The sequence below is a fragment of the Phalacrocorax aristotelis genome, chromosome 1 (assembly GCF_949628215.1).
Source record: "Phalacrocorax aristotelis chromosome 1, bGulAri2.1, whole genome shotgun sequence".
Taxonomy (NCBI): Eukaryota; Metazoa; Chordata; class Aves; order Suliformes; family Phalacrocoracidae; genus Phalacrocorax; species Phalacrocorax aristotelis.
The window spans coordinates 8,117,730-8,130,960 of NC_134276.1; the positions used below are offsets into that span (position 1 = coordinate 8,117,730).

Here is a 13,231-nt window from a genome sequence, read left to right on the forward strand (position 1 = left end):
TCTTTTTATAAGGGGAATATACTTTCCCCCAAGCTTTCTGAAATATTCAGAGCAAGGATGAGTACAGCAGTTTACTGTCATGACGGAAGAGCACAACGGTCACAACAGGGAATACCAGCAGGTGGCAGGTCTTCTCTTTGTCCTGTGGCATGACATTGTGTTCACAGCTCTATGTGCTACACAGAAAAATCACATCTCTCGTCAGACAGACAGTATTGGCTATGGTAGAGGATAAAAATACGCACGTAAAATAGACGTGTTGCTCACTAATGTGGAATGTCTCAGCTTTTAATAAAAATAAGGTGTGCTTCGGAGCAAACAGCTCGAGTTGTACACAAAGCTTGAAAGCAAGACCATATCTGCAGTTAGTAGAGTCAGTGATATAAGACTGACTTAAAGATTTATTTTCAATGTACTTTGCATTATTAACACTGGGCCTCGCTATGTGATGTAGCCATTTAAACTAACCAGAGGATACAGCCAGATGCTTCTGCTTTTCATTTGTATTTTTTAAACACATTGTCTTGGATAAGGAATGCTATTTATTATCACAGAAGAGTCTTTGGCTGATGCTGTGTTATCCATTTATATTTACATAAATAGTGACAGTACAATAGTATTATACAATAGTGCAATACTAAAGTTAATGTATACTGTGTAATTTAATGGGTTTACGTAATATGGTAACTAGGTTCCTCAACCATGACACAACACATATGAGAGAAGCCATTAGACCTCAGGATTTTCAGTCAAAAGGATTTTTTTTTCACAGAGTCTGTGTTTTGCTTAGAAAATATTATGGGTTTTTTCCAAATATTGTGTCTTAGACTGATACAATTTCATGTGGAAAAAACTCAAGCTGCTTAAAATCTGATAGAAATAGTGAATGTTGGTTGAAATTTGTAAAATTCAAAGTTGCATTATGGTGCAATTATAAGCAGTGCATGTCCTCTTTTACCGAGCATTCTGCCTGAGAAACACTAAGAATTAGACTGATAACGTTATCATTTACTGTTTTACTTTCTGCTCCAAAATTAACTTTGTGTTTTATGGTTAGTATATTTAGCAGAACAATTAGCATATAAGTTATTTTAAGTCACTGAACTGTGTGTATATAAATATTTTTGAAAAAGAATAAGAAAGATAAGGGGGAATTATTCTCTTCATTGTCTTCTCTTAAGGAGGAATGAAGCCTGATTTTAAACAAGAGAGATTGTAGGGTTGAGCCCTTTTCTGAAGAGATAAGCATCACTGAAGTCAAAATGCTTTAGACATGTGCAGAACAACCTGACTGTTATTTCTGTTTTGGTGTGAGCTAAACTGCTAGAGACAATAAGAATAAGAGAAAGTTGTATTTCTTTAACAAATGTTTTTCTTTATTCTTCCTTGGCCATACAGTCACTCCCAGCACAGCACTGCAACGCGTCCACCCACAGTGAGCTTGCAGCGGACCATTTCTGTGGAAGGGTAAGATGATTCTCTGTTGAAGCTGCCTGTAGAGTTCTCAGCTACCACTAAGCCAGACATTGAACTACCCACATACACAGAGCTCTTATCTAGATGTGGCTTTGCATACCACAGAGTCTGTGAAATGCAGAAATAAATACTTTCATATTAGTACTGATCTTTTTTAGATATTTAAACTGAAAGGTTTGGTTTTCATGGAGACAAGAACATCTGTCGTGGAGATCTATTAGCTACAATCTCTTCAATTCATCTCACTTGACTAGCATTAATATTTGCATGTGTTAGCTGTAAAATGGCTCCCACTAATCATAGAAACACCCAGTGAAGTCTTACTCTGTTTTCTTAACGTATGCATGAGTTGTTTTTGACAAAGCAGTGTCCCAAAGCAAGGATGAAGAGATAGAGAATTGATAGAGAATAATAATCCTGTACTGATGTATATCTGTGCATATTAATGTGTTCATTGTAGAGTTATAGCTCTGAGTACTTAGCTGACTCCATTTTAACAGAAATAATGGGGTAAAATATTAATAAATCACAACCACAGATAATATTTTTGCATCTTTAGGATATTAGAAAAGCTGATATTTAACAAACACAGATATTGGTTGCAGACTGGCATAGTTTACAAAAAAATATTAGATTCGTTACTCCCTTCCTATAGAAATGTGGAACTGTGTGAAATATTTTGTAGGCATGGGTAATAACTTGTCATTGGCTGCTCTCAGGTCTTATTTCAAGGCTTTTCTTTCTTGTCATAAAAGTGAGAGTCCAAAGTTTCCACAGAGGAAAGGTGTTATCTTGTATTTTGTTTTATGTTACAAACTTACTGTGGTGCCGTCAGAAAATGAAATGGTAGATATGAGAAATAATCTACTCCTAAGTGAAGCCTGAAATGCTTTTCTCACAAGTCTCAACATTTTCTTTCTTACCACATCTAAGATCTAAGATTTTAAGTTTTTATTGAAAATGTGTGAGACAGCTAAAGCAATTATTCATTGAAAACAAGACTGAATAATGAAGCTGCAACAGGGAAGGTGCATATGGATTAAGAGCTGTCATGTGGAAGGCGATTCTATAAATGAAGCCCTCATCATCCAACCTTCTTGGTCAAAACAGGGCTACTTTCAAGTTAGATCAGGTTGCTCCGGGTTGTGTCCAGTGGAGCTGTGACTACCACCAAATGTGGAGATCGCACAAGCTCTGGGCAACCCGTCTCAGTGCCCTCATTTCAGATTTCTTTCTCTCTCTAACAAACAGAGAGTCGTAATAAATTCCCCAGTCTTTTTGTCAAGTCAACTCATGAATAAATTGATATTTGAAATAAAACTGAGCTTCAAGAACCAGTTTATCAATTAAAATGGTGACTGGATAAAAAAAAGGGGGGGGTGAAGGAAAGAAAGAATTTGCTAAATTGAGATTTAAGGAAAGAAATTCTGTTATGATGTCTCTGACTCAGTCCACTGGACTTCATAATTCAGGCGGTATCCTACAGGTTTAGACTCCTATTGAAATTGGGAAATCAATCTCTCTACATGAATTTTTAGATAAATTGCAGAATCTGAACTGGCCACGCAGACAACTTGCGTATATTGTGTATGAATCGTTAGAGTGCAGGAAATCTGCAATTGATATTACAGGTCTCCTGCTGTTCAGGAGGTAGAAGAATATCTGGTTTGTAATTATTACTAATCAACTTACACTGAGTCATATTTCATTTCACATAGGCAAGTGGGACTGTTAGCCCATTACACTGCTGAGCAAATATAAGTAATCAGCTCAGCCCTAAATATTTTGTTATGTTAAAGCTCAACGTATTCTAATGTTTTTGTGAGGTCCATGCTGCTAAGTATGTTTATAGCTAATACAATTTGAGGTCAAAACAAAGTCATTTTTCACTTTCAGGAACTGGGATTCCACCAGTAGGGTCCTGTATTTAGGTTGCTCAATAAATTGCTTTTGAGACGCAGTTTGTAAATAGCTGCTTCACCTGCAAGGCATCGCTAGCGCACGCTTAGAGTTGTGGCCTGCGTGCTGGCTCTGCGTGACTGACTGCGTAGTCACTGAGGTAATATAATTATTGGGTCCTGTGAAGGAGAAATGAAATATGGGAGGGTTAAAGAAATATAGAGGCAATTGCATTCGCTGGCATTTGTTCCTTTCTGCCGTTTTGAATAAGTGATAACTGAGCTGGCTAGAACAGATTTTTAAAAAACTTTAGTAGTTTTTCATCTAGGTAATGGATTCATATACAAAACTTCTTTTTTTTGGGGGGCGGCTTTTGTGAACTTCATGTACAGCAAAAAGACAGAAGAGTAGCAAGGTGAAAAAAAAAAAAAAGATGTCTTTAAAAATTAAATTTTCTTTATATTCAAGCCATATATTCTTCACAGTGTAATAACTATACATGTGGTGACCAGATTTATTAAGTGTATAAAAGCATGAACTTCACAGGTGTTTGTTGTCATCCCCAATGGTTTATTTGTGTGGCTTAAAAACAAGAAAACTGTAATGTTTGAATTTGAAAATATGTTGGTTTGATTTTTTTGAAATGGTTTTAATGAACAATTTGAACCGTGAGTATTTAAAATAGGAAAAATATTGGATGAAAACTAAAACCTATTATTTGGAAATGCTGCCGTACAATCGCATGAAGCTATAAAGTTAGCGGTGCATGATAGCTGTTCTCTCTGCGGCTGACGTTCAGACTAAATTGTATCTTTTATGCTACCGGTCATTTCTTCTGCTGAGCTGCTTAGAAGCTGGGATTTCAACTTATTTGATCAAGAGTGTTCTGATGGAAATTTTAAACTAATTTATCAACGTGAGCGAGTATCTCAAATATATATAAATATTTATACCTAAATAAACAGTATTTGAACCATGACTAAGGGTAAGAATTTTTGTTCTGAACGGGACAGATGTTACAGACTGCTTTGTGTTTCAAAAGCGTCTTATCTAAAGTAATTTTGGATGCTTGCTATTAACGGACTGTGTATTGATATTTTGAAACAGGGCTTAGAGAGCCCTGCTATTTTTAGGTATTCTCTTAGCTATTGAATACCTCCTGTCTCTTGACAGTGCAATGCGGTTGCCTATCACCACTTCCATCGCGTCTAGCTTTGTTTACAAGCTGAAAAGCTGGAGCATTCATGGTAAACAGAGCCATCGAATGCTGTAAGTAATAGTTTATAGAGAAGTGGTTCCAATACGGAACCAATAGTTTTTAAAAGCAGGATGCAAAGCAACCTTTCTAGTATGGAGTTGCCTGTGTCGGGTATAGCAGGTGGAAGAGAGAAGCCATTTTCAGGATTTATTTTATTTGCATGTAAATAATGCACTTCTTTGATCAGAGAAGAAAGATGAGTGCTTATGTGAGAAAAAATATAAATGAATAAGCATACTGGAATAATCATCTCCCTTTCAAAATTAAAGAGGATATTACCTGTCCTACATTGTCACTGAAATCAATGAGGTTTCTCAAATCTAGGAGATGTAATCCTGTACATTTAAAGTAAATGTCAGGCATGATGGTAAAAATATAGACCGGTTTCACTTTTCAAATGAGAGATTTTTCCTGCATACCGGTTCCATCTTGCTCGCTGTAAGCACAAAACATTGCCTGGTGTGCAGACTTTAATTTCTCTACAAAAGACAAAATGAAAGACTGTTAAAGTCCAGAGGGGTTCCCACAAAACAAATAAAGTTGCACATATATAAGCCAGTGCACTCACGCATGCATCAGTCAGATTGAAGCCTGGTTCCCAGTAGGTTCTCTTCTATTAAATATACTTCAAAGTTTGTGACAAGTTAGACATGATGTTTGCAGAATAAATGTATTAAAACTGTAGTCAGTGTTAAAGTTAGGATAAAGTATTGCTTCTACAGTTAATGCCAACATTCAATCTACAAGAAATGCCAAGCAAACCACAGTCAAATAAAGAGATAAAATAACTTGTTTCCAGCAGAATGGGTTACTGTAGTAAGCAAAATTATATTTTGCTATGTGATATGATAAATGAACACCTCATTAAAGGCTGAATGCTTAGTTGTTAGTATATCAGCATTTAGTAAAATGAAATAATATGTTACTAATCAATTACACCTAATGAAAGCGAATGCTCTGCACATGACCAAAACATGGTCTCAGTTTAAGAAGGCAAGGTTACCTTTCTGGACTGTGATGCTCAATGTGACACCAATAGATGAGAGGAAGGTTTTCTTATTTTTGTTATTTTTGATCATAATTGAAATCAGGATAATAATAATTAAAGTCACAAATCGGGGATCAGCCCCCCCTGGGTGAGGTGCAACACTGATGGGTAACACTGATGTGTTCAGCCCCTCCTGGCCTCTGAGATGGTAAAGGCCTGGGGACTGGAGAAAGGGAGGAGAAAGGAAGGTCTGCCAGCCCCCTACCACTGCCAGGTCGTGGTGTTTTGGAAACCTCACTAGAAAGGTGGATCAGAGGGAGGCCTGGGGAGGAAGGCAAGTAGTAGTGCTGCTTCACATTGTGATGGAAAGATTTTGCCAAGCCTTAAGAGGGAAATAACAAGGGGAAAAGTAATAGCCACGGTGTCGCAGAGGTGATGTTGCAATAAAACAATAGATGAGAGCACTACAGAGAGATTTTTCTCTAAATTGTTGTGAAACAGTGTTATAGAAAGTATAAAAGAAAATTTAAATAAGCCGAGTGAGTTTTGTTTTGCCTGAACTTCAAAGTCTTTCTAAAAGGTGTGTTTGCATATTCCAGACCTTCACCCACTTAATATTTCAAATTCTGTCTTGTGTGGTTAATCAGATTTTAAAACATCATACACACTGGCACATTCTCTGTCCATCCCAGCTTTCTGTGTTAAATGCTGTGAAGAAGAACGCTCAATCTATTTGAATTACCTTTTTTAGGTCCTTCTAATATGATTGTTGTTTGGCTGCCTGAAATAAACGTGCAGTTACTTATCAGAATTTTTTGAAGTATGAGAGGAAAACCAGAGGTACTGTACTGAAAAAAAAATGCCTTGATGAGCCAACTGACTCTAAGCAGGCACAGCTCAGTGCTCACACAGCGAATTGTCAGAAGCCAAACACCGTAGTGGCCAAGAAAAGGGTGCTTTGACCCCTCAGATTTGGGCTTTTTCCCCTTGATGTACTACTAATGTGTGACTTTAACCAACGAATACAATTTCCCTCTGCTTCAATTTTCCCTCCTGCTATTTGCTTCTTTAAGTAGCTGGAACCTTTTTTTGTTATATGATATGGGCGTAGTGCTTTGCACAGAGGGTGTGGGGCCTTAGTTGGAGACTGGGTGCTACCCTAACGCAAGCAGTAAGATAAATAAATATTCTTCTGTGCTTTCTATGTTCTGTGTTACTGTAACACCAAATCAGCATGTGCACGAATGCATGTACGATTTCAATGTCCTCTGTGAAGCAAACAGCATTTTGAAAAAAAAAAACACAACATCAAAATGACAAAAAACCTGCAGCCAAAGCAAATCAAAGACATATTTCTAAGTCCTTGCAGATCTGGGATACCTCATTGATTGTATATAACTGAAGAACTCTCTGGGGTCTGATATCTGAAAGCACCCAGTAGATGTTCCGAAAAGCACAAAATCGTCTCAACGCCCCAATTTTATAGATGGTTCAAAAAAACCCCAGAAAGCCGGAGCTGTGTCGGTGTGAGATGAATGTTAAAACTGACTGTATTCTTTAATGTAGCCAGCAGCACAAAATAAGCAAATTAAAAATGGATTTTCTTTCAGTAAGTTACTATAAAAATTACTTGTTTTCAGAAAGCTCTTCCCCTTCATTTATCAGTCCAGCTGTTAATCTCCTAAATTAAATCTATAAATACTATGGAGTCACAATCCGTAGAAGGATGATAGGGATACTCTTTTTCTTCTGTCTTATCATTTTCTTACTGTAGAAGAGTGAACTGATCAAAACAAATATTTGCTAAAAATATAGCAAATACAAAACACTTAGCTGTTTTCAAGATAATGATCAAATAAAACAAACAAACATGAACAACAAAAATGTTCAGAAGGAAAAATGCCTCTATTTTTTTGATTTATTGTTGTTAATCACATTTTTATGACAGGATGAATTTTTGTGTCAAATCCTTACCCGCTCTGTTTTGTTACTACTTATCGATTTCAAATATTAACTTAATAATACCTTTGCATCAGGCTTGCAATTTATAATGTGCTTTACAGAATCTGATCTGATGCATTCCCTGAAGCAAGTAACCAAGTCCATCCAAACTGATTCTCCCACTGATTTCTGAGCCTGTACATGTGTGTGAATTGCAGCACTTGATTTGCTCCTTTGCTCCAGGTTCTATTATAGGGAATCTTCCTTTCTTCTTTCTCTACCTTTTTAATTTCTTCCTTGTTCTCTTTTACAGATGCACTGCCTCCCTGTATCCTCTTCTCTCTTTTCTTTGCTTTTTTCTTCCCCCCCACCCCCTTCTGCTGCCTTCTGTCAGTCCAGGAATGTTTTCATCTCGCACTCCTTTCTAATTTCTGCTTGATTTCCCCTGCTGCTCTTCTCTGTTTGTATTCAGTACAAAGCTGCAGGAGGGCATAAAACATGCACACACAGAATTAAAGCGCTAGTACGCTTTGTTAGCACCTAGAAACTTACCTTCAGCCATATTTATCACAGAAGAAATTGTAAATGGGATAAGTAGTTAAAGCTGGAGGCAGAAATATGCATTTCAGAAACACTGTTAGACTGTTCCCTTTTACTAGGTAGCTACAGAGTGCCACCTATTGTCTGCAAACAAAGCAGTGAGCTTTTAAAATAAGTTACCCTGAAATTACCTTTGCCTCAGTTGCTGTTTTCTGTAGAGAACTACGTGTTTTTACTGAGTGCAAGAAAACATTGTTCACGTTTGAGTTACTTTTACTTCTTACTCGCCCATGACCATGCCATCCTTAAGTCTTTATTCTGTTACCTCCTTTACAGCATTTATCTGCATTCTGTCTGAAGCCCCTTCGTGTGTATGACAATTACATTCATAAAGAATTTTAACAGAGGCAAAGGAGTCTTTCCTAATGCTGCTTCCCAGATAGTCAAGAAAAATTGGCGCACCTCTTCTTAAATCTCCTACCGACATATTAAAAGAGATGACTATACTTTTGAATGCCAGATGAATAAATATGTAACATCCTCATCTTTAGCTTTATCAAAAATAAACTTTTCTTTAGGCCTGGATAAAGTATTGACGGATAACTCATTTCTGCATTTTTCTTAAGAGAGGACCTCATCAGTGACTGGTATTGTAGTTTGTTTGCCTGAGAAATTCTTTTCCTCGTTTAACTTCATAGCGTGCTACAAAACTTTATTATCATCAAAAGGGTTTTCTTCATTTTCATACTAAGTACGCTATGCAAGCATGAACCATGATATATTTAAAAATTCCTAGTCATTTATTAAACTATGGTGAATTGTCATACACCTTCTGCTTCCCGTAGTTTTTGTGGTATAGTCATGGCTAAAGGTTTTTCTATGAAGATGACAACACCACTTGTGTGTTCTTGAATCCACCTTTCAGATTCTGCAGGATACTCAGTTATGAAAGAAATATGAAGTCTCTATACAGCCAAATTTGAGTCATGACCAAAATGGCCTGATTAGGCTAAAGAACAGGAGCCAAAACCCATTGTGGTCTAAGCACAGCTTCTGACACCTCACTGTTATTGTTTGAGCTTCCTCTGTACATAATCATCCGAGAGCAGAATGTGAATTTTGCTGTCAAAAGGCCAAAATCACAGAAGAGCACTGACAGCGTTTTAGGCATAAATCTGCTGACTTGATCAGAGACAGGGATTAATAACTGGGCCAACTTTTTGTTGAGCTGCACAGTTCACTATTCAGCGGATACCCAGTTGTATTGACCTAGTTTTGCCCATAGCGCTGGCTTTCAGCTTTATGATCCAAGCTGCCTGTCATACGTGGAAATACTCAGTTTCATTTTGAACAAGAGCTCTTCTGATTTCTCACCAGCAGGGCATGCAAATGTATTTGTTTGACTTTACTGCCTCAACTCTCAACTCAAAGCATTTTTGATGTGTAGGATTCAAAGACAAGTGTCACTGTATCAGTTTATGGATGAGGAAATTGAAGCTGGAAGAACAAATTACTTGCCAAGATCACTCAGCAGCTCATGGGCTAAGTGGAGGAAGGAAACCGTGCTTCCAGCTCGCTGCCTTAGCTCTGCTCCAACCCCCAGCCACCCTGCCTAATTAAAAACCTGTTTACACTTCTTAGATCTGGATTACATTATGTCTAATCTGCACGTATTTAAGAAGGTGCTAAAAGTGTTTCTGCAAGGCAAGTCAACAGCAATGAGCCAAAAGAAAAGAAAACCCCCTTTATTTTCTGATTGGTTAAAAATACTTCAGGAATATACAAACTCAAGACAATATGTCTTTTTCTCACAGCTGTATTTTTAAGAGGTTTTTTCTGACTATACAGTGTTAAGAAAAAGTTATAAGATGGAGGACCGTATGGAGTAGGACTATACTTTCACGAAAGGTTCCAATCACCTTTAAAAATATAAAAAAACTGCTTTATTTTTTTCTTTCAAAAATATTAAGCTTTGGTTTTAGAAAGTTGAGATGTTATTTAAAAATACTGCTGGGGATACTGTTTGAACATTAGCACTGGGCAAAGATGAACAAACGTCTACTGATTTGGAATTATCATGTAAAGGTTAACTCCCCATGTATACAGCCGTAAGACTTAACTCGCATCAGATAAGGCATCCCTCGATGCATCATGCCTCTCTCCCTTCTGTTTTTTTCCTTTGAAACCAAAATGGAAATGAAAAAGCCATTCATGTGATGTCGAACTGTTATAGTAGAGAGGAAATACTGGCTCTTTTTTAGAAGAAGCATTCTGAAGCATGTTTCTGAAGAGGTGTGTGTGGGTGTGGGGGTGTGTGTGTGTTTAAAACTGTCACTTTGCTGATAAGTTTTATCTGTAAAAACTGAGAATTAGAACAACCTATTTCTCTGTGAGGAGTCACAGACACGTAAATGTATGTGTTTGTGAGTGTTTGCAGGGCTGGGCTTAAGATTTACACATAGTAATATAACAGCATTTACACTTTTTCTGAAAAGTAAATTGTGAGAGGGATTTGAAATGGGGTAAGTACCGATAAATATGGTGTGTGTATATGTATATATGGTTGTGTGTGCTTGTGCATCCAAGGGAGAGACAGATCCGAGGCCTGGTCTGTAGAGCAGAGATTGGGAACTGGGACAACGGGGACACTTTCTCAAGGATGCTCCCTTGATTGCTTAGGGAAGTCATCTCTTTCTGGAAATAAACTTTCCCATCATTAAATGCATGTTACTATGTTTACATCCTTTGGGGCATATTTTCAATTTACAGATGGAAAGTGCCATATGAGACAGAGCTGTTATTAGTTATTGATTTCCATCATAATGAACAACTTTTTAAAACAGTAAGACAAAAGCAGATATCCCTCAGTCTGTTCAGTGACAAAGCTGCTGTGTAACTTTACAATTGCAAGCTCCCAATAATGTCAAACCGGAGTTTTTCATAAGATTCTGCTCTATTGCCTTGATCATATGAATGTTATTTGCTCCAAATCTGTCAGGATCAAACACACTTGCCATTGTTTTGTCTAGAGTTTTAAATTTTTCCTTTGTTCATTTGTTTAAAAAGCAAGAGTAGAGCTTGAAATAAAAAAGGTACCATGTAAAGATTGACTCTACCTGAATATATCTAGCATTGTTACAAATTAGATTATAATATATCTTCAGTGGTTTAGTTTTTTTTTTAATAAATCCATCACTTAACTTAGTGAAGATGACTCCAGTGGGCTGAAATTAATAGAGATGTTTATATTCAACCATAAGGAAAAAAACAGTAATAATGCTGGTTAATTGCTACCATATCTGTTCTCCAATTAACAGATTTATCCCATTTATTAAATGGTTTCTTTACGCAATAACAACTCATTTTGTCTTAAGCAAAATATAGGGTGCTTAAGATGCCTTGAAAAATGCATACACACTAAGAGTTTTGAATGGATAAACATTATAATTTTGTTTCTGTACAGAGAGCCTCGAAAAATCATCCTGCACAAGGGCTCCACAGGACTTGGTTTTAACATTGTGGGAGGAGAAGATGGGGAAGGCATTTTCGTGTCTTTCATCCTAGCAGGCGGGCCTGCCGATCTCAGCGGAGAATTGCAGAGAGGAGATCAAATTTTGTCTGTAAGTATTTGTGTTGGGCTTTCCCAGCCAACTACTTAATCTTGTCTTTGTCTGTACTGCAAGGGACACACAAAGTCTTTTTGGTTTCCATGTCGTGAAAGCCAAGCTGGAAACAGTTTATCATTGGCTATTTTGTTTATTTGCTCTTGGGTTTTATTGCATTTGTTAATGGTGTTACCTGCACTTAGCTCAGGGTGAGACTTTCCTCTGCTTTATGCTATCTACAGCATGGCAACACCACGGAGAAGACCTAAACACAGTGGAGACCTCAGCATCTCCCAGTTTAGCCCATCAACCAATTCCATTTTGCCCAAAATGCACTACTGGATCCAAAGAGATTTCTCAACTTCAGCTTTTCTTTGAAGAGAAAAAGCAGTAGCATGAAATCATCTAGGCTCAGGGTGCCATCTAGTGTGCACTAAACTGCTTAGCAACTGGCCCAATAGAAGGAGATTAATTAGGTTATCTTAATTATCTCTGTGCCTCTAATGAATTTGAACACTCTGAAATTCATTTGAAATTTTAGCGGATAAAAGGCTTTTTGGCCTGGGGTTATACTTTGCATACTTAGTCCCAAAAACATCTTTTTAATTTTTCTTTCATGTATATATTGATAGGACGCATTTTAAAAAGAGGGCATTTATGTTTTAGGCTCTGTCAAGTAATTGAACATCTGACTGAAACAATCGGAATATAGAGGATTTTGAATGACAATGAAAGCCTTGAAATTGTAGTTAAATACCCATTCACATTATGCCACCTTACAGACAGAAGAAACTATCCCAGATTGATACAGTTGTGGCTGTTTCACGTAAAGTACATAACTAGCCTTGAGGCAAAGAACTGGAACGCAGGAACTGTTCATCCGAGATGAGCGATGGACCCACCAGGCTGCAGTGTCACTCACTCCCGCTGCCGTGCTCTCTGGCCCTGTGAACCTTGCATCCTTGGCTGCCCCTTGCTTAGCGTCAGGGTGGAAAATGACATTAGCCGGGGTGGTTTGTGGCATGGTTATGTGGCACTTTCCTGGTCAGTGTTTAAATCCCTTCATGAAGAAGCTGGAACTGGTTTTCCTACATTGCTAAGGAGTTTCTTGGCCACTGGCCTATTCTGTGAGAAGTGAATTTATCTTCCACCTGCCAAAGCTTTAGTATGAAAAGGTGGCTGGTGCTGCTTTATAATATGTGGAAACTGGCAAGTTAGCACCAAAGGGATGCAGTAACCTGAAGCTGTGAGGATAATAGTATATTTTACCTAGACCTGTCCCTTGAAAATGCTTTGAGAAAATTGAGAACAGACAATTAAAAGATGTTTAGGTGCCTTAGGGAGCTCCCTAAGCAGAAAGTTCATAGGAAACTGCAAGAAAACCAAAATAGCCTCTTATAAGGTTATCAACCTGAAGAGGTAAGGAAGGCAAACAGGACCACAGACAAGAAACTCAAAGAATAAACATGGAAATTTCTTCAAGACAACTATGCAATTTATTTTTCTTTGGCTGGGTGCAGCAAA

At 37.5% G+C, this 13,231-nt stretch overlaps 1 protein-coding gene across 7 annotated transcripts in view; it reads left to right on the forward strand.

The window, feature by feature from the left end:
• DLG2 (discs large MAGUK scaffold protein 2) overlaps positions 1-13,231 on the forward strand; it is a 1,060,076-nt gene that overhangs the window by 817,579 nt on the left and 229,266 nt on the right. For all 7 annotated transcript variants that reach the window (XM_075079151.1, XM_075079412.1, XM_075079695.1 and 4 more), the window contains 2 exons: positions 1,399-1,467; positions 11,566-11,722. In XM_075079151.1, the coding sequence (XP_074935252.1) occupies positions 1,399-1,467; positions 11,566-11,722 (226 nt within the window). The remainder of the gene's footprint in view (positions 1-1,398; positions 1,468-11,565; positions 11,723-13,231) is intronic.